Source organism: Rhinopithecus bieti, unplaced genomic scaffold (assembly GCF_001698545.2).
Source record: "Rhinopithecus bieti isolate Rb0 unplaced genomic scaffold, ASM169854v2 scaffold_11288, whole genome shotgun sequence".
NCBI classification, from domain to species: Eukaryota; Metazoa; Chordata; class Mammalia; order Primates; family Cercopithecidae; genus Rhinopithecus; species Rhinopithecus bieti.
This window is the reverse complement of record NW_016806818.1, coordinates 693,850-715,085: the sequence shown is the minus strand read 5'-3', so window position 1 is coordinate 715,085 and position 21,236 is coordinate 693,850. Positions and strand designations below refer to the sequence as shown.

The 21,236-nt window shown below is 40.4% G+C and overlaps 1 protein-coding gene across 1 annotated transcript in view; it reads right to left on the bottom strand.

Moving 5' to 3' along the window:
• The window catches only part of LOC108533202 (uncharacterized), a 63,886-nt gene that overhangs the window by 37,063 nt on the left and 5,587 nt on the right, over nucleotides 1-21,236 (bottom strand). Inside the window, exon 3 of the mRNA XM_017877621.1 lies at nucleotides 18,988-19,177. Coding sequence (XP_017733110.1) covers nucleotides 18,988-19,177 — 190 coding nt within the window. The remainder of the gene's footprint in view (nucleotides 1-18,987; nucleotides 19,178-21,236) is intronic.

Below are 21,236 nucleotides of genomic sequence, written 5' to 3'. Positions count from 1 at the left end.
CCACACCTCACACAGTGGAGTACACCCCTGAGAGGAAGCTTCCAGAGCAAGAATCAGACAGGTACACTCACAGTTCAGCAATATTCTATCTTCTGCAGCCTCTGCTGCTGATACCCAGGCAAACAGGGTCTGGACTGGACCTCAAGCAATCTCCCACAGACCTACAGCTGAGGGGCCTGACTGTTAGAAGGAAAACTAACAAACAGGAAGGACACCCACACCAAAACCCCATCAGTATGTCACCATCATCAAAGACCAGAGGCAGATAAAACCACAAAGATGGGGAAAAAGCAGGGCAGAAAAGCTGGAAATTCAAAAAATAAGAGCACATCTCCCCTGCAAAGGAACGCAGCTCATCACCAGAAACGGATCAAAGCAGGACAGAGAATGCCTTTGACGAGATGAGAAAAGGCTTCAGTCCATCAAACTCCTCAGAGCTAAAGGAGGAATTACATACCCAGCACAAAGAAACTAAAATCTTGAAAAAAGAGTGGAAGAATTGATAACTAGAATAATTAATGCAGAGAAGGCCATAAACGAACTGACAGAGATGAAAACCATGACACGAGAAATACATGACAAATGCACAAGCTTCAGTAACTGACTCGATCAACTGGAAGAAAGAGTATTATAAGATTTTATAAGACAAATTCTCAATCTCAATCTTACAGCAGTAATTAATTTGGGGACTCTTTTTCTTGATTTCACAAAAAGTAATTCCATTTATAGTCTCATATAGTGCTTCGTTCATTTCTAATGCAACAAAATATGAGTGGGCCAGGAGTGGTGGCTCACGCCTGTAATCCCAACAGTTTGGGAGGCCAAGGCAGGCGGATCACGAGGTCAGGTGATTGAGACCATCCTGGCTAACACGGTGAAATCCCGTCTCTACTAAAAATACAAAAAAATTAGCTGGGTGAGGTGGCGGCGCCTGTAGTTCCAGCCACTCAGGAGGCTGAGGCAGGAGTAGGGCATGAACCCGGGAGGCGGAGCTTGCAGTGAACCGAGGTCCTGCCACCGCACGCCAGCCTGGGCGACAGAGCAAGACTCCATCTCAAAAAAAAAAAAAAAAAAAAAACTATATATGATCTGATATCCATTGAAACCATCATGTGTTTATAGAATACTGCCCAGTTTTTATTCGCAGAATCCACCTGATTCTCTGTGATGAATTATGTGACTTATGTACAATATGCAGTGTGCCATTGTCACCGTGTCCAATTGCAAAGTGAGGATCACATCTCACATGAACCCAGTCTAAAAGAGCACCGAATAATAACCCCAAATCTGGGATCATCTGATTGTTTGTATTATGACAGCAAGTAATACAAAAAGTTACTCATTGGTACTCAAAAATAATAGCTTTCAGAATTATAGCAATCTTATTTATAATAAGCATTGTAATGGCCCTTAACATTTCATTTAGATGAAATTAGTATGGAAGATAATTTTTACAGTAAAATAATATGACAATGGGAATCCATTTGTCTATGATGTGGAGCTGCGTTGGGCAATGATTTCTAGCTATAAAACATAACAATTGAGAGAAACTTTGAAAATAAAAAGAGTTGCAGAGTAATATGTATTATATGATCTTAATTATAAAAATAGAAAGGAACAAATAGGCATGTATGTGTGTGTGTACACACGTACACACACGCACATATACTCACGTGTATGTTGGAAATAACCCTGTGGAAAGTCACTTGCCAAATGCTGAACTTGATTTTTTCAAGGAATGGAGTGACTGGAGGAAGGGGCGATTAGTAATAAATTTCTTATAAACCCTTTGTATTGCTTAACTTGCTACTGTAAGCGTGTATTACTGAAATCCCATCCAACAAAATGCGTTCAGCCCCACTAAATTGTAAAGTGATAAGCACTACAACCACACAAAATTGGGGCAGTATTAAAGTTTGAAATGACAATAATATTGAAATTATAAAAGAGAAATGTTTCTTTCTTATACGTGTGTAATACAGGCTCATGAAGCCCATAGACCACTCTTTTAATACCACATCAAGTTCAGAGCCTAGAGCTTAATGGAATCTGTAGTTTCAAAATTGTTGTTGAAGAACGTCTCGGTCTAGAGTTGGAAACTGAAGTTCTGCTATCACTAGGATTTTCATCTCTGATGATCTTTTGCCCTATAAAATGAGGTATGCCAAGCAATTCTGCAGAAAATATTGACTGGGGTATTTAGTAATGACACTGCCACTAAATCTCAGAACAATCTGGGTGGCTATCAACAGAAAGACTCCAAGTCAAAGGACAATAAGTCATATTCACACTGCTTCATTTTGTTATTTGTTATCCTCTGGATAAGAATTTGCTTAGGAAGAAGGTCAAATTCAAAGCTGAAATAAAGTTTAATTGTCTGTGATTACGACACATCAATTGGGTAGTCCAGTGTTTTACAAAATGGGATTTGTTGATTCCAAGGAGTTGTGAGTTCTGGAACATTTTTAATGTATTTTACTTTTGATTACAATCCAAAAATATGTTTTCACTTATAATAACTTCTCTCTTACAGTAAAATTTTCAATTGAAAGGTATATCGTAGGATAAAAATTTAGTTTCTTACATAAATTATTTTCAAATTAGATTTTTAAATAATTAGGTTCTTCGCCTCTGGGGTTCTACGAACTATGGGTTACTCAACATTTTTCCTTTAAAAAGATAAACTTGGACAGTAGCCAAGTTTTGAAAGATACAGGAGCACTACCTATGACCTTAGTATGTAAAATGTATTCACAGAAAAAAAATTGAAAAAACCCATAATAAAAAAGTCAACACTGGATACTTCCAAAGGGAGCCATGGATAATTTGTTTTACTCTATATACTTTTATTTTCACTTTGTAAAATGTGCATGATTTACTTTTATCCTGGAAAAAAATAAGCTTTAAAAAATATTTACTGTATACGGACACCATTAAAACAACACTCTGAATTTAGCAATATGATTGCCAAGCAAAATCTAAAACAGCTTCCACTAATGTGAAATGTCTTAAAGAAATCAATATATTTGGAGCATGTTTCTAAAGTTCTGTGATTTATAATTTCTTATAATTGATATAGATCTGAAATTGTTTATATTGGAGAATTTTCAAAGAATATATAGTGGATTATTTAGAAAATAACAAAACAAAACACAGCCTCCAGCACATCTGTAATATGTTGTACACCATAGCTAAAGGCTGACATTCCTGATGTCCGGGAAATGCTTCCTAATACCCAGGGCAGAGGAAGAGGGAGAAGGGCAAGTAGGTGGGGACATACAAAAAAGGGGCAATTTTTTGAAAAATTGTTGAAGCCATATGTTGGGAAAATCGGGTTCATTTTACTATCTTCTCTACTTTTATGTGTGTTTCAAAATTTCCATAACAAAGACATATAAAAGCACCAAACCAAACAAAACTAATCACATAATCAGATTCTATTATCCACCCATCAGAATGGCTTTAAAAATTTGGTAACATCAACTGTGGTCCAAGACATGGATCCCTGAGAACAGACAAGCCCAGTATGTCTAGGAGACACAAATGCTCATTAGAATGAAACTCACATTTTTCATATACGGATTAGATAAAAACTTCATGGGCTTATTTTACAGTGTAAATTTTTGCATGCCTTGACAAATGTTCATATCTGAATCATGTGTGCATTTATTTGGACATTACGTTTGTGTGTGTGTGTCTGTTTATGAAACTGGCCACAAAAATGCATATCCTCCTGTCCTTTCGAGATGTTATTAACATGGCTTAGACCACAAACGACATAACACTACACCAAAACTTGCTGATAAGCATGCATCACTGATGTAATTAATATTTTCACAGGACAAGTCCTTTACTACCACAGTGTATACACCAGAGATCTCTGCATTCACATATCACGTAGGGCTTTTACACATTGAAATAGTGCAGTAGAACTTAGCACTGAGCAATAAAATTTTTCATATTTTTTAGTCCATTTACTTGAAATGAATGAAGTCACCAGCAATTGACTACATTTGCTTTCTATTCAAAGAATATTGCTTAAGAAATAAGAGAAAAGGGAGTCTAATGCTGTGTTATTACAATTCCAAAGTTCTGATGTAATTACAAAATATTATAACCATTTTAGATCTGACCACTTATATTGAGCTAAAATATTAGAAGTTTCTTTTTGCCCAATAATTGACTGATTTTTTCCAATTATCTAACTTTATTTTTTATTTATTTATTTATTTATTTATTTATTTATTTATTTATTTGGAAACAGGTTCTCAGTCTGTCCCCCAGGCTGGAACGCAGGGGCATGATCACTACTCTCTGCAGCCTTGACTTCCCCAGGCTCAGGGGATCCTTCCATCTCAGCCACCTGAGTAGCTGGGACTACAGGTATGCACCACCGCACCTTGCTAATTTTTGTATTTTGTGTAGAGACAGGGTTTCACCATGTTGCCCAGGCTGATCTGGAACCCCTGAACTGAAGGGATCCTCCCACCTCAGCTTCCCAAAATGCTGGGATTACAGGCGTGAGCCCCAACGCCTGCCTAGTTTAACATTTTATACATAGGTTTTATTTTTGCAATGGTAAAATATATTCTTAGAAATACTAGAATATTATCTTTTTAAAACTATGTTTAAAAAATGCATAAGAGTGAAAACACATGTATAGACATAGATATAGGGATGTGGGTGAGGACAGGATGGGTTTGGAGATGAGGATGGGGATGGGGACTGGGACTGGGACTGGGACAGAGACAAAGACAGAGCAAGAGAACGAGACAGCAAGAGACAGCAGAGTGAAAACCTCATGTGATAACTACCTAGGTCAAAACCCACACATGCTAGGAGCCCAGAAACTTCTGTTGTACTTTGCCCAGTCATCGTGACCTCCTTTCTCATCAAAAGTAAACACAGTGCAGACTTATAACACCAGTTAAGTTGGCCCATTTTTTAACTTAATATAAATAGCATCATCCTGTATATATTCTCCTGTGTCTGGCTGCTTGATTTCAACATTAAGTTTGTGACTCATCGTACTGCTGAATGCAGTCGTTGTTCATTCGATTGCAGTGCTTTTTAGAGCTCATTGCGTGTATACACCACAAGGCACGTATCCATGGAGGTCTGAGCTATTTCCAATGAGGAGCTGTTATGAATAAAATTGGTATGAATATTCTTGAACAATTCTCTCAGTGCTCATGTGAATGCATTTTGGGGGGGTACATATGCCAGGAAGAGAAATATCTAGGTTTTTGTAGGTAATTTTCTTTTTTTTAAGTGGTCTCCATTAAGAGAGAAATGTTGAGCAGCCAATGGCTTGCTGACCCACAAGGGTCAGAAACCTAATTTGGAAATAATTTACTTATGAAACTAATTTGAGAGTAATTTACTTAAGTAATAAAATTGTATTCTATGAGTATATTTTTTCCATTAAGATTTATCACTGTAAAAGAAGAGTTTTTATAACTGAATTTTCTCCTTTCTCATTTGGGATGCAATTGAATTTTCTACTAAACTCTGAAGTGTTCAGGAGGTTTCTAACGGAACAAATGATGCCTTATGGTCAGTATTCTTTTCCAGCTCTTCAGAGAAATACATGAAACCACGTTAGTATAAAATGTGACTTCGGTAAAGAGACTATATTTAAATGTACATATCCGAATCCTTGCTGTTCCTTTAAATTGGACATGTGGGGATTCTTAGGCATTTTCAAAAAGGAAAGAGCATCCATTAAATAATGATGGGCATAGTCCCCACTGGGAAGGGCTGGCCACAAACCCTGCTCCCACATCTCCATCCTCCAAGCACCCTCCACACTGATGCCCCAGCCATCTTCTATAGGGCAGAATTAATTCCATTACTCACTGGGAAAAACTTTTAAATGGCTTCCCTTTCATCCAGGCTCAAGTTAGTACATTTCCCTGGCCCACAGAGCCTCTACAACTTGTCTCTGGCACACATCGCCAAGATTGTTTTTACTCAAAGTCACTGTATAAAATGATGTGTGCCTGGCACCCTTCTAAGCGAATTACAAATATTAACACACTTAATCTTCATGTCAGCCCTCCAAGCTGGGCACCATTATTTACGTCCCATTTTTACAGATAAGGACACTGAAGAACAAGGAGGAAAACGTCTTTCCTGAGTCCTACCGTAAGTGTGGCACCCGCATCCCTGCGCCCAGCGTGGGCCAGACTGGTGAGATGGCCTGTCTGTCTCAGGTTCCTCCGCTTGCTGCCTCCTCTGCCCTGTAGCTGCTGTGCCGCCAGTCCCCCTCTGCACCTGGCTCTGTCCATGCACATGCTGTTGCTGATCAGGATCCTCCTCTGGGCCATTTTTTAAAATCTTGGATCCTCCTTGAGCCACCACTGTACTCTGTGATTCTCTATTCTTAAACTCATGTGTTTTATTAAAAGTATAATTTTCATGTCTGTCTCCCCTGCTAGAGTGGTAGTTTCTTGAGGGACAAAGTGGAACCTTATGCATTGTTTTTAATCTCAGAGCCTGGCATGGTGTTTGGGTCACAGTAACAATCAGTAACTATCTGCCCATTGATTTTCCTTCAAATCAGAAAGCAGAACGACAGAAGACGGGAGGAGGGAATGGAGAAGCTAATTTGGCTGTTAAATAGCAGAAAAGCTGAGAGAGTCAGAAATGCATGAGTTTGAATTCTACCTTTGATGCACATGAGCTGAAAACAAATAACTAAATCTCACTGAGAGTTGTTTCCAATTTATGTGATAAACATTAAAATGGCTATTTTGCCAAATTACCATAAGAATTAGAGATGTAGGGCAGGGCACGGTGGCTCAAGCCTGTAATCCCAGCACTTTGGGAGGCCGAGACGGGCGGATCACGAGGTCAGGAGATCGAGACCATCCTGGCTAACACGGTGAAACCCCGTCTCTACTAAAAAATACAAAGAAACTAGCCAGGCGAAGTGGCGGGGGCCTGTAGTCCCAGCTACTCGGGAGGCTGGGAGGCTGAGGCAGGAGAATGGTGTAAACCGGGGAGGCGGAGCTTGCAGTGAGCTGAGATCCAGCCACTGCACTCCAGCCTGGGCAACAGAGTGAGACTCCGTCTCAAAAAAAAAAAAAAAAAAAAAAAAGAATTAGAGATGTACATAAAGTGACTTGCATATGACACCAAATATTTAGTGACTACTTTTAATGACACTGTATGCTGCAGGGTAGCATTTTATTACCCTAGGGATGGTGCAGAATCCATTGCCCTCTCCTTCTGGAGGAGCACTGGAACCTTCTCCAAACCAATCAACATTACATGGGCGCCAAATGTTTGTGAACCATCACAAAAAAATTCCAGTGGTTCAAGTTCACGGCATTGGGGAAGGGAAAATTAGGATGACAGCCTGCAAGCAGGAGGGCAAATAAGGCCATTCGAACGTAGAAGCCTTTCACAGAAATAAGCAGTCTGGAGTTGGAAGCTGAGAACTTGTGAAAGCACTCTAGCCACCTGAGACACCAGAAGACTGCACCACTCATTGCATAGTGTCACGGTTCTCTACTAGAATACCCAGAACCAGAAACTCACAATTCTGTCTGTACAGAATACCACCTGTGATGACTGAATGGATACTTGTTTCTCCTTGTTGAGGCCCTATGCAATCCCAAAGCACCAAAGATCCACCAGCCCTGCAGGCCCGAGAATTCAATCTCCTGGAAAATCATTGTGTTCTTTTTACCTTCTTATAAAGTGAAGACAAAGCATATTTCCTAGGAAACAGCTAGCCAATAAGACATGTGACTACTCACAGTGTACTGTCATGCTATGAGAATCTGAGTGTCCTTAGCATCATTCCTTTAACAACTGGAGTTTCTTTTTGGCAGCAAACAAGTGGAAGTAAATACTATTAAGTAAGGAATGCACTTGACGTGCTTCTCTACTAGTAATTACAACTCTTTCCAAAGCTTGATTTATTGTTTGTATTTCCACCTGTGAGAGACACGTACTTACAGGAAAAGCCCTGATATATTTTGCTCACCCAGATATATTTATGCCGCATCTCTGGTGGAAAAAGCTATGTGAAGGACAGATGCAATGTCGAATTCTTGCTATGGTAGCTCTTCTCCCAGTTTTCAAATCAAATGATCAAAGCAAATATGCTTCACCAATGCTAAGAAGTTAGCCATTAAAATCACTGCAGGAATTCTGAGAGCTGTTTTGAGCCATTGGCCATGGAAGTGACATGGCAATTTTGTAGAGTGAATAGGCCTATAATTTGAAGCTTACATGTTGCTGGGTAACAAGCCAAATGAAATAATATTTTCTAGGAAATTTCAAGGCTTTGTACTTGTAACAACATAAGTTATGTAAGTCACAGATCATGATGTGACTTATGATCATAGTTCATTCATAACTCAATGAACTCTACTTGAATTGGAGAAATAGTTGCTGCTTTTTAATGGGTATTTCATAAAGTCCTTTTGTGTGTTTGTTTCAGCATCCCAGGGAACATTACTTTCTGAATTGGTTTTAAACTGGTGAACAAAGCTACATTAGGATAGGACAGAGAAGCTGGAGAAAAGTGAAAAAACAGAAGAACAGAGGTGGAGCCAGTGAGTCAGGAGAGGATACAGGGCAGGGAGCCCCACCCAGGGTGTATTAGCACTAAAGGGCATCTCTGAGGAGAGGGCACGAGGACAGACTGCTCAGCCAGAGCAGAGGATACCAATGGCAGATGATCCCAAGGGAGACATTTGAGATGATAATGGCAACAGAGCCAAAATTGCTATCCAAGAGCCAGAAGATAAGACGGATGCAGGGGTTAGCAAGAGGGTGACATTCGGCTCTATGGACAAGGCTGGGAAGCAGACATTTATATTCTACCTCTCATCTGTGCTTTGCTCACGGTCATCATTAACTCAATGAGTTAAAAACTGGCCTCACTAACTCAATAGTTGTGCAAAGTATTAGTCAATGAATATGCCTACGCAGGATGAAGAAAGTGGTCATTCATTGTAGTTGGAACTTAGTTTGAAGTTCACCAGTACTGCTTATACAGACACGTATACAGCACAGCTAAGCTCTGGACAGAGTTCTGACATTCACATCGACCTCGTGGTGTTCACGACCAGCCCACTGAGAATACCCAGCACAGTGTATGGGAAGGGGATTTATAATAAACACAGCTTACAGCCTATACCCAGCCCCCCCCCTCCACACACACACTGCTGCAATCTTGTGATGAAACTTGAATAGATGAACAAAGAAAGTGGTTTCTTGAGAGGGAAGCTATTCTGAGTGAAGATGCAGTGAACACTGCTAAAAAAACAACAGAGGATTTAGAATATTTCATAAACTTAGTTGATAAAGAAGAAGCAGGGTTTGAGAGAACTGACTCCAGTTGCATCAAACTTTGTTGTTGTCTTTTTAAAAGGAATTGTCACAGCCATCCCAGCCTTCAGCAACCCCTACTGTGACCAATCAGCAGCCATCAACATTGAGCCAAGACCCTCCACCAGCAAAAAGATGACAATTTACTGAAGGTTCAGATGATTGTCATCATTTTTTAGCAATAAAGTGTTTTTCATTAGGTACATACAGTTTTTAGACATGGTGCACCTGCACACTTAATAGTCTATATTATGGTGGAAGCATAACCTTTATTTGCTCTGGGAAATGAAAAAATTGTGTGATGCATTTTATTGCAATATTCACTTTATTGTCATGGTCTGGAACTTAACTCACAATATCTCTGAAGTACACCTGTACTTAAGATTAAAGAGTAAGCAGAAGAAAGCTGGGAAAATAAGAAAAATGCATTTTTATCGCAATTAAGATCAAAGTGGAAGCACAGAATGGACCATAAATATTAGAAAAGAGGGGAAAAAGGAGAGAAGAGGACACGGAAAATGAGAGAAAAAGAGAGTACTAAGAGAAAGAGGCTTTCTCTGTCATGACTTATCTCCTGCATATTCTTAGAAACAGTTTTGCACTGTACCTCATCTGGAGTATCCTTCTGCAGACTCTGTGAACGTGTGGTATAGCAATAAAGCACTTGATTCTGGCTACCTGTCAAATGTTGCATCTACATTTAATTCAATTTAATTTAATTTAATTAACAAAGAGAGCAGAGTGGTCATTCCCATAGTAGTAATAATAGCTTTATGTCAGGGGAGTAAGTATGCAGAAGCAAACTACAAGGAAGTACCCTGGAGCAATGCCCATTTTTTCATATTTCTTTCTTTCATTATTTCAATGCCTAGGATTCAACTGCACGGCCTTCTATGATCTATCCTAAAAAGGCAGTTGGTGCCACTTCAACCATATGTTATAGTCGGAACAACCTAAACCTTGCCCAGATTCACAGGAGGAACATAGGGAGATCTCATTCTCCATGGAAAGAATGCTAAGGTCACATGGAAAAGGAGCCTATAAGATGGGAAATATTACCGTGAGCACCACTGGAAAATACAGTCTACAACAAACATTTTCCAGAAAGCCAAGGAAGCCGTATCTCAGGTAAAAGGCAATGATCACTGATGTAAGCCAGGGGGTGGAATCTTCAGGGATGACCAGTGCATGGCTAGAGGACTTCCTGCTGAAAGTCCCTGTTTTCTATGGATCTTCAAACTGGCTGACATCAGAACTGGATAAGAAATAGGATAATTTGGTTGCAAAGTTCAAAGCTTTGGGCTTTGAGACTATATCAGGGACCATAATATGTAAGTGGCCATGAGGAGCACAGGGAAATAGTTAGATTTTACACAAATATGCACATATTTATTATTCAGTGCTAATGTGTAAGTAACCTACCCTGTAGAAAACGTGCTTGTCTTTGGTGACCTTTCACCCAACCTGTCTTTGGCTTTTGAACAACAGCGTCTCAAGATGACAAGAGCCCTCAGAATGTCCACACTTGAGAGCTTCGGTATTTTAATCTATTCAATGAGGATAATATAACCTTGCAGTATATGTTGGTGAATTGATGGATTGATTGATTTAACAATTATTGTTGAGTTTTCCTGTAGTTAGGCACTGGTCGAAGCACAGTGGCACAGCAGTTCAAATATAAATGATGTCACTATACTCACGGCATTTACATCCTAGTTGCAGAAGCCACACACTAGAAATGTAAAGACAAAAATAAATAAAAACATAAATTCAGATAATGAAGGTAAATGCTAGGAAGAAACTGAATGAGGGACTGTGATGGTGAACAGTATATGAGGTTGACCTGCATGAGGTTTTCAGGGACAGACTTTCCAAGAACATGCTATTTTTATGTTAAGCTGCAAGAATCCAGTAGATGCTAAATAGGTCACAGCAATGCTGACAATGTCATAACTATGTTCTTTGTTACTTGTTATATGGTATTTTAAAGTTCAATAGGCTTTTAGGTGATATCAAAAATGAACATAATAAGATTGGTCTCTTTTCATATACATATATAAAATGATACAGAAAATCAAACTTTAAGTAGAGGCAGTATTCGACCTAAAGGTCTGCAAAAAGAGCTTGAGTTTGGTTTAAATTACCAAGCCCAGGTTGTGCTTGCCCAATTTCTCTGTCTTTCAGAGCAGCAGTTGCCTCAGAACCTCCTTCATGTTCTGAGACTCTGCAAAATCCAGCGTGAGGCCCTGAAGAACATCCCTGCAGACCTTAATAGGAAAAGGTGCCGGAAGTGGAGGCAGGGTAAGAAAATTTCCAACAAGCATGATGTATGTCATTCTGTCACCACACCTGTGTCCTCTTTTTCCTTCAATTTTCCTCCTGAGGAGAAATGTGTGAGCTGCCACTGGCTGGTTCTCATGCAAAAAGGAACTCCTGTGAGACGATCAGTCTTCCTAAAGAGGACTATCAACAGGTAACCACTGGAAGGGAGTAGCAGCTAGATTAAGGGCACTAGCTCTATGTGCTCAGTAATTTTACTTTTTTTTTTTTCCGTTCATGCCAAAGCACTGCATTGTGTAATTATAAGATGGATCATATGTAAATGTCTCTGTTGTTCTTGCTAAGTTTTAAGTGGCTTGGAGCTGCCACTTAAAAAAATGTTGGTTACACCCTTAATGTACATTAAATACATCAAAAAAGTTTGACAGACTTAATACCAAAGGGCAGAGTTTGAATGTTCCCTTTCACTCAACAAAACTTGGTACTGTTTAATCATTAGGTAATGCCCACCGAATGTCCCTTTTTTTTTTTTTTTTTTTTTTTTTTTTGAGACGGAGTCTTGTTCTGTCACCCAGGCTGGAATGCAGTGGCACGATCTCAGCTCACTGCAAGCTCCGCCTCTCAGGTTGATGCCATTTTCCTGCCTCAGCCTCCCCAGCAACTGGCACTACAGGTGCACGCTACCACACCTGGCTAATTTTTTTGTATTTTTAGTAGAGACGGGGTTTCACCGTGTTAGCCAGCATGGTCTCGATCTCCTGACCTCATGATCTGCCCACCTTGGCCTCCCAAAGTGCTGGGATTACAGGTGTGAGCCACTGTGCCTGGCCCCCTGTTTCTTATGTATCTTCATCCTAACTAACATTTTACCAGCTGCAACTTATCCATAAAACTATTACAGTCTTGTTTTGCCTGAGTTTTTCATCCTGTGGTTGGGGCTATGTTTACCTTGGCTTATAAAATCTCACCTTCAGCTGGCACTTCACAAAGAGGAAGCATGCTCTTCACCCACATAAAGACAGGTGGACAAATGACTTTCCCGTTCCACTCCCCCACTCAACTACAGATCTCATACAATTGCAGAAGCTTCTAAAATTGAGAACTAACGCATGGCTCACCTGACTGAATGACATCACAATAGCGCCTCAGAACAGCCACTTATCTAAAGTAAAACGGGACTGACAAAATTAGGCCCAAGGGTGATTTCCGGCTATTCCTAGCTAGGCTAGCCCTCTCTAGTCTATTACAACTAGAAAGCATTGAACATAATGGAAAAACAAGCACATGAAGACTCTGAAAGATGACAGGAAGAATGAAGACAGCGTGGGGGCCTCAGGACTTGAGGAGCGAATGGCAGTGAGTCCCCTGGGTATTCTTCATGCCTTCTTGTGTCCTGGACAGGACGCTCTAGACGCCTACAACCCAGAACTCACAACAAGACAGACAAAAAGAATTCCAGGAAAAGCCTGGTCCTTCTGGCCACAGAGCCAGGACAAGGGTGGCCTAACAACAGAAAATCTCATTGAGAATACCTATCTTACTCCAGCCAAGCTCCAATGGAAAACCACACTCCTTTTTCTGCTTCTACCCCACCCCCCACTCTGTATCTTCTCAGCTGGTGTATTAGTCTGTTTCCACATTGCTGATAAAGACATATCCAAGACTGGGCAATTTACAAAAGGAAGAAATTTATTGAAGTTACTGTTCCACATGGCTGGGGAGGCCTCACTATCACAACAGAAGGCAAGGAGGAGCAAGTCACATATAGTTCCAGATGGCTGGGGCGGTCTCACAATCATGGCAGAAAGCAGGAGGAGCAAGTCTCATCTTATCTGGATGGCAGCAGACAAAGAGAGAGCTTGTGCAAACAACTTCCTGTTTTTAAAACCATCGGATCTCATGAGACCCATTCACTATCATGAGAACAGCATGAGAAAGACCCACACCTGTGATTCAGTCATCTCCCACCAGGTTCCTCCCATAACACATGGGAATTATGCGAACTACAAGATGAGATTTGGGTGGGGACACAGAGCCAAGCCATATCAGCTGGTCAAGAGGAGATTTGAACTCCCACCTCCTCTTCTGCTCCTGGTTCCCCTACTGGGGTAGTGCCAACAGGACTGAGCAGGGAGCTAATCTTCCACTGCCCACCAAGGAGTATGCAGGACCCAGCAGCCAGCGGAGCCTCCACCTCTGCCCAGCACCAAGGAAACATCATGTGGTAGGGGGGGCAACTAGGGACCATAATTAACATTCCACACCTGCCTGCCCCTGGGGTGGGCCTGAGGGCCTGAGACTCCCTTCCCCAGTCCAGAGGGGCCTGCTTCCCAGCACCCTCAGCCACCACCGGCAGAAATCAGTGCACCACCAGTGGCACCAGACAACCAAGCAGATCAAAACAATACCGCAAAGACTGAATATAAACTGCCATGGCAGCCACAGCCCACAAAATTTTCCAGGACCTGCATGCTAAGCCTAAACAGGGTGGATTGATGGAGGATTTTGGTGGGACCCAGACACTCTAATGAAATAGACAAAATATCCAGGATACAACCAGAACTAACCTGTCAAAGAACCAAGAAACATCACCAGCTGAGTGAGAAAACATGATCAACAGATGCCAGCATTGAACTGAATCAGATGTTGAAATCATCTGACAGGAATTTTAAGGTGCCTATAATAATAATCCTTCAGCATGAAATTCCAAATTCTTTTGACATGAATGAAAAATAGAAATGACAGAAGTAGGCCAGGCACAGTGATCATGCTTGTAATCCCAGCACTTTGGGAGGCTGAGGCAGGAGGACCACTTGAGCCCAGGAGTTCAAGACTGACCTGGGCAACATGGCGACAAAATTAAAAAACTAGCTGGGTGTGGTGTCACATGCCTGTGGTCCCAGTTACTCAGGAGGCTGAGTTAGGAGGATCACCTGAGCCCAGGAGACTGAGGTTGCAGTGAGCTGTGATTGCACCACTGCACTCCAGCCTGGACAACAGAGCAAGACCTTGTCTCACAAAAAAAAAAAGGAAGAAAAAGAGAATTTACAGAAGCAAAGGAAGAGTTATAAGTGAAATTATAAAGTCGAAAATACAACAAAAATAAAAACACACTGGATAGGCTCAATAGCAGTGTGGAGATAACAGATGATAGAATCAGTGAACTGAATGGCAGATAAGTAGAATATGCCTAATCAAAACAAAGGAGAGAAAAGAGACAGAAAAAAAAAGTTGGAGTCTCAGAAACCAGAGGAAAAAAAGAGAAAGTCCAACTTTCATATTATAGGAGTTTCTAAAGGAGAGGAGAAAGAGAGTGGAGCTGAAAATGTATTCAAAGAAATAATAGGTACAAGCTTTCCAAATGCCAAAGGTAAGAGACAGAAACTTACATCTTCCAAAAGCTGAACAAATCCTAAATAGGATAAATCTGTGGAAATCTATGCCAATATACCTCATCACCAAATTTCTGAAAACTAAAGACAAAGAAAAAAATGTTGATGGCAGCCAGAGAGAGATAACTTACGTGGAGGCCAGAAGGAATTAACACAACATTTTTTAAGTAACAAAAAAATGTAAACCATGATTTTAATATCCAGTGGAAATACCCTTCATGAATAAAGACATCCTCTAGCAAAGGGAAACTCAGAGCATCGGCTGCCAGCAAGCTAGCCCTTGAAGCTGGGATGAAGGAAGTTCCCTCACAGAGGGACGAAATGGTGTCAGAATGCTATGAACCTCAGAGAGGAAAGAAAGACATTGGAGAGAATGAAATAGCAGTAAATATAACAGACTTTCCTTCTCATGGGTTTCCTAAATTTATTTGATGGCTAAGGCAAAATATATAACAGCATTTGATGTGGGGCTAAGTGTGTACACAGAAGAAATACTTAGCAATTGTATTTTAAAGCAGAGAGGGTAGTGAGTAAGACCTATATTGAAGACTGGGTTCTACGCTTCACTCAGTTATAAAGGTTCAATACCAGTAGCAGTGGTTAATCGTGTAGGCATATTGTAGTACCTAAAGCAACTCCTACTAAAATGTAAGATGGGTTTTATTCAGGAACTCTATAAATAAACCAAGGTGGAATCTTAAAAGTGTTCACGTAACCCACAAGAAAGCAAGAAAATAGAAACCAAGGAATGAGAAAGAGGAAACCAGCAGAAAACAATAAATGAAGTGACATACTTGAATAATGAAGTGGCACAACAATGGTCTTCAACGTAAACAGTCTTAAATAACCAATCAAAAGATGGAGATTTCAAGAAATGATAAAAAGAAATACTATCCAATAATATCCTATCTACCAAAAATTCACTTCAAATACAATGACACAGGCAGATTGAAAGTTAAAGGATGAGGAAAGTTAAAGTTAAAGAAATATATGTGCCATGCAACATTTTTAAAAAGCAGAAATAGCTATAGTAACATCCAATACAATATTATTCATACTGTAAAGTATTCTTCAGAAAAAGAAAATTACCAGAGGCAAAGACAGGCGTGATATACTGGTCACTGGGGATTGAATTATTCCCCTCCCTCAAAAACATATGTTGAGGTCCTAATGCTTGCTACCAGTGACTGTGACCTTATTTGGAAGTAGGATCTTTGCAGAGGTAATCAAGTTAAGATGTGATCTTTTCAGATTCACATAGGATCAAATAGTATGAATGGTGTCCTTGTAGAAAGAGGAGAATCTGGACACAGACACCATGTGATGTGGAAGACAGAGACTGGAGTGATGCATGCACAGGCCCAGGACCAGCAGGGACCCATCACCCATTGGAAGCCAGGGAAGGCAAGGAAGAATTCTCTCTTAGAGCCCTCAGCGGAAGCATGGCCTTGCCAACGTTCTGATTTCATACTTCTAACTTCCAGAACTTTGGAAGAAAATGTTTCTGTTCTTTTTTAGCCACTCAGTTTACGAAAATTTGTTGTGCAGCCCTAGGAAACTAATGCACTGGTAAAAGGATCAATCCCCCAGTACACATAATGCTCTTCAATGTACTTGCACCAAACAATAAAGCCTCAAAGCAGTCTCGTAGTCCTCCCACTTCTGTAATTTTGTCATTTCAAGAATGTTATGAACATCGTTATAAACAGCATGCAGCCTTCTTCATGTGTTCATCAGCTTATCATCGAGGTCCACTTTGAACCCAGGGCTGGGCTTGGCTGCTTCCTGGGGAGGTGGCTGTCAGTGCTGGCTGCTCCCCTACACCTATGACCCCTCCTCCAGCACACGACTCTGATTTTATTTGGGAGCAGCACAATTCCCCTTTGGAAGCCCACATTTTCAACACTCCCTCATCTGATAGAAGCACACCAGAAAATAATTTCATCTATTTATCTGGAGCTATAGGGTACTCTAATTAAATGATTATAAAATTTTCTGTGGACAAAAGTATTCTTTGACGACTCTAGCTGCACACAGGCTATTCTGAAACTCATTTCCAAGCACATTACTTGAAATGGGGGGTCAAAAATAGAATAGGTATGTATTTTAAATATAAATCTTTATGTTTTGAAATCTCTGCCTAAATGAGAAATTGTAAGCTTCAAGACATTTTACTGAATCTACAGAGAACAGGGCAGTGGCTAACATAAAATGTGAACTTCAATGTAACACTAATTGAATACATGGGTAAAAACAAGAATTAGTCATATTCATAGTGTTTATGTCTCCTGCCATTCTTCAGTGAGGTACTTATAATGCATTAGGTTTCTTTTCTTTTCTTTTCTTTTCTTTTCCTTTCTTTTTTCTTTTTTTTCTTTTCTTTTTTTTTTTTTTTTTTTTTTTTTTTTTTTTTTTTTTGAGACAAAGTCTCACTTGTCACCTAGGCTGGAGTGCAGTTGCAGGATCTCAGCTCACTGCAACCTCCGCTTCCCAGATTTCAAGTGATTTTCCTGCCTCAGCCTCCTGAGTAGCTGGGACTACAGGCGTGTGCCACCACGCCTGGCTAATTTTTGTAATTTTTGTATTTTTGGTAGAGACAGGGTTTCTCCATGTAGGCCAGGCTGGTTTCGAACTCCTGACCTCAGGTGATCCACCCCCGCTAGGCCTCCCAAAGGGCTGGGATTACAGGTGTGAGCCACCATACCCAGCAGGTTTATTTTCTTTTATGTACTAAATGAAACAGGTGCTGCTAGGTTCTATATTAGACTGACTTTTTTTTTAGAATGTGCTGTGAAGTAAAATCAATAATACTTATTATGATTAGCAAAGATTACAAAAACCTCTTTTTCAGAGCTTACTAGGTGGCAATTCTGAATTCAGTACTTATAGGCACCATCCCATTAAATTCTTGTAACAATCAAAGAGGGCAGGAGATATTATTATGCCCACCTGGTACAGGAACGTTCAGATCTAATACATTTAAGGCAACGTCCAAACTCACACCCTGAGCAAATGGCAGAGCTAAGATCCTGGCTCTGTTAGACTGTAACTGCTACATATTACAAAAGCACAGAATAAGCACAATGTGAGGTCAACATTGGCAAATGCCCCAAGAGCAGTCCAGTCCATTGCTGTGTGGAGATCAAGGCCAGGTGGTAGCGGGGCTAGGGACAGGCAGCACTGAGGGAGAGACATCTTAGCCAGCTTCGGCTGTGAGTAAGATCCTAATGAATAAATGCTTGACTGACTTCCAGGCAGCCCTGCTGGAGGTGGGTATTTTGTGCCATGCAGCCGTGGTCCTAAAGACCTAGCCTCTCTCCTGCTGAGACTGCCTTCTTCGGACAAAAGTCCACACCCGCAGGACAGTGTTATCTGTGCTTGGCTCAGCTCCCTCTTGGCTGCCCTCCAGGCCACCCGCATTGCACGGATTTTTGTACTGGAGGCAGCAAAGCAGAATGTTAAAGAACCCAGAATTGTGAGGCAAAGCTGAACAGGCTCTTCTTTGCCACTTTCTTACGTATAATCTTAGGTCAGTTACTTATCTCTGAGCCTTAATCTCCTCATCTGTAAAAGGGAGATTACAGTATTTAATTCATAGGAGTCTGTTAAGATGCAATGAGATCACGTAAGTCCTTGCATAGGGTTGCCTCCTAAGGGTAAGAAAATTGGGGCTATTCTCTGTTTCATTATTTCTTAAAACAGGGATCAAAGTGGGTAGCATGAGAACCAAATACTGCTGGTAGCCACACCATTTGACTTCTGCAATGTTTCAGAGAGGCACGCCCTCCCCAGGCCCCTAGGCTCTGACCCTCCCCAGGGTCCTACCCAGCCCATTCACAGGCACCTGCTGCTGGATGGGCCCTGGGTGCCCTGTGAGGTTTCAGGATCCATTCTCCAATCTCCCCAGCGATCTCCCTTTGGAAGGATAGGTAGGTAGAAAGGAAAAGTAGCATTCATTGCAGTATACCTCAGTTTTGCTGACAATGTTTCCATCCTCTTCAGATCCATTTGTGTGAAGGGCCTCTGTGATGGGCCGCCTTGTCCTCTGTATGTGGGATGTGCCTTCTGCAGACTGGCTCCGGCAGGAGCACTCGCAGCCCCCCACGCCAGGCCAAGGCCACACGCTGAATGCTTTATGTGTAATCAGTGTGGGCCCACTGGCAAATATCAAAGTTGGGACTTCTGTTTGCTCCTAATTACTGATTTATAGTTTCAAATGCATGACTGCTTCCCAAATACAGCAAGTGATTATGGGCAAAGCACCTTGGTCTTTGTCCTTAGGTCTCTCTACAGTAGTCATTAAAACACAGTCACACGTGGCTTAAAGGCACGGATGTGTTCTGAGAACCATGTCGTTAGGCAATTTCATCCTTGTGTGAACATCACAGAGCGAACACACAAACCCAGCTGGCACAGCCTACCACATTCCTAGGCTATAGCATAGCCTCTTGCTCTTAGGCTGCGCTGCAGGCAACTGTAACACAAAGGTAAGTATTTGTGTATCTGAACATATCTAAACCTAGAAAAGTGCAGTAAAAATACAGGATAAAAGAAAAAGAATGGCACATCTGTATAGGGCACTTACCGTGAATGGAGCTTGCAGGAAAGGAGGTTGTTCTGAGTGAGTCAGTGAGTGAGGGTGAGAGAATGTGCAGCTACTTAAAGCCTCTCTATGAGTTTCCATCAAAGTGCCTTCCAAACCCACAATTTCATGTTATTATACCAAGGGAAGTAAGTCAAGTGACAGAAATAGTGGATCTGAGAGGCACCATGATGAAAACTCACAGAGGCCTTAAGTAGTTGAAAATATTCTTTACCATTAAAAGTTAAATGCTTTTCTTCTAAAACAAAATTAAGAACCGATCCTTAATAGCTGAGTCTAAACTTGAAAGTTACTTTTAAAGGTGATTCTTCTCCTTTCTTTCAATGTCAATGCATACTAAAACTCAAGAAAATTCCTTTGATGCATATAATTATAGATCACCTCACTATCTATTATTTTAGCTTATTTGTCATTTTGAAGGTTTAACTGATTTGGGTCCAAAGGTTGTACCTTTGGGAGTGGAGATAAAAAGAATAAATCCTAAATTATTAAAAGATAATATTTACATTATGCTGTCAAGATTTGTGCAACGTATCTTAACTGTTCTTTTTTAAAATTCTTAAATCTTGCCTGGTAAATTATGAAACTTTCTTTGGTGCTGCCCCAGTTAATGTAGCAAGGCTTGCCAAGTTGAATTTACACACAGTTCCTTATGAATTGTTCTCCTTGTGCAGTTGAGTTCCCCACATTGAGCATGACAGTCACAGGGGTAGCAGCATCACAGCTCTGCTGTTTGAAGTGTGATTAATATGCTAACTGCTCAGTTTAGAATAAAAATCCATTTAGCTGATACATCCAGCCTGTTCTTCTAAATCAGTGCTGCAATGGCCTTCAAAATAATTGTTGGCTGGAAGATGAAAATCTGCTAAGACATGTGTATAGTCTGAATTATTTAAATGAGCATTGAAATGCTAGGTATTTGAGTAAAAGTGGTATGCCTGTCTGCTCATCAGCAGGACTGAAGACTGTGTGGCAGCTGATATTCTTGACCAACTCCTTGTGCTACCCAACAAAGGCACTGGTTTGAGGAGTCCACCCTCTACTCCATCTCCATTAACCAAGCAATGGCAATGAAGTGGAAAGAACAAACAGCTAAGCTTTAACCTCAAATGCCAATCAAACTCTACCATTTCAGTGATCATTTTAAGCCTTCTGTTTCTGTTTAAAAACAAAAGCATCCTGAATGTTACCTCAGTTTATTGTCAACTAGCCAAATTCTTCCCTCATATATTGCTTAATGAAATTGCACATTTAATAGCATGTGGTTGCCACACATTGTTTATTTTGCTTTCAATTAAATGTCATGGGGCAAAATGGAAAAAAAATCTTTCAAATGAAACTTTATTCATGTTTTAATTGGCACATCTCTTACTGAAAAGATACATACTTTCAAATGAAATTAATTTTTTTCTATTTCACTTTAAATATTTCTCAAGTGAAAATGATATTCAAATCATAAAACAGAATAATTTCCATTTTTATTATACCAACCACCATCACTGTAGATAAAAATTATTTTTAAAATGTAGTTTTCTAAATTGCAATTGTGTCTTAATTTGCTGTTACATACTACCATCTTGAAAACTAACAAGCATTCCAATTAAACAGAAGAT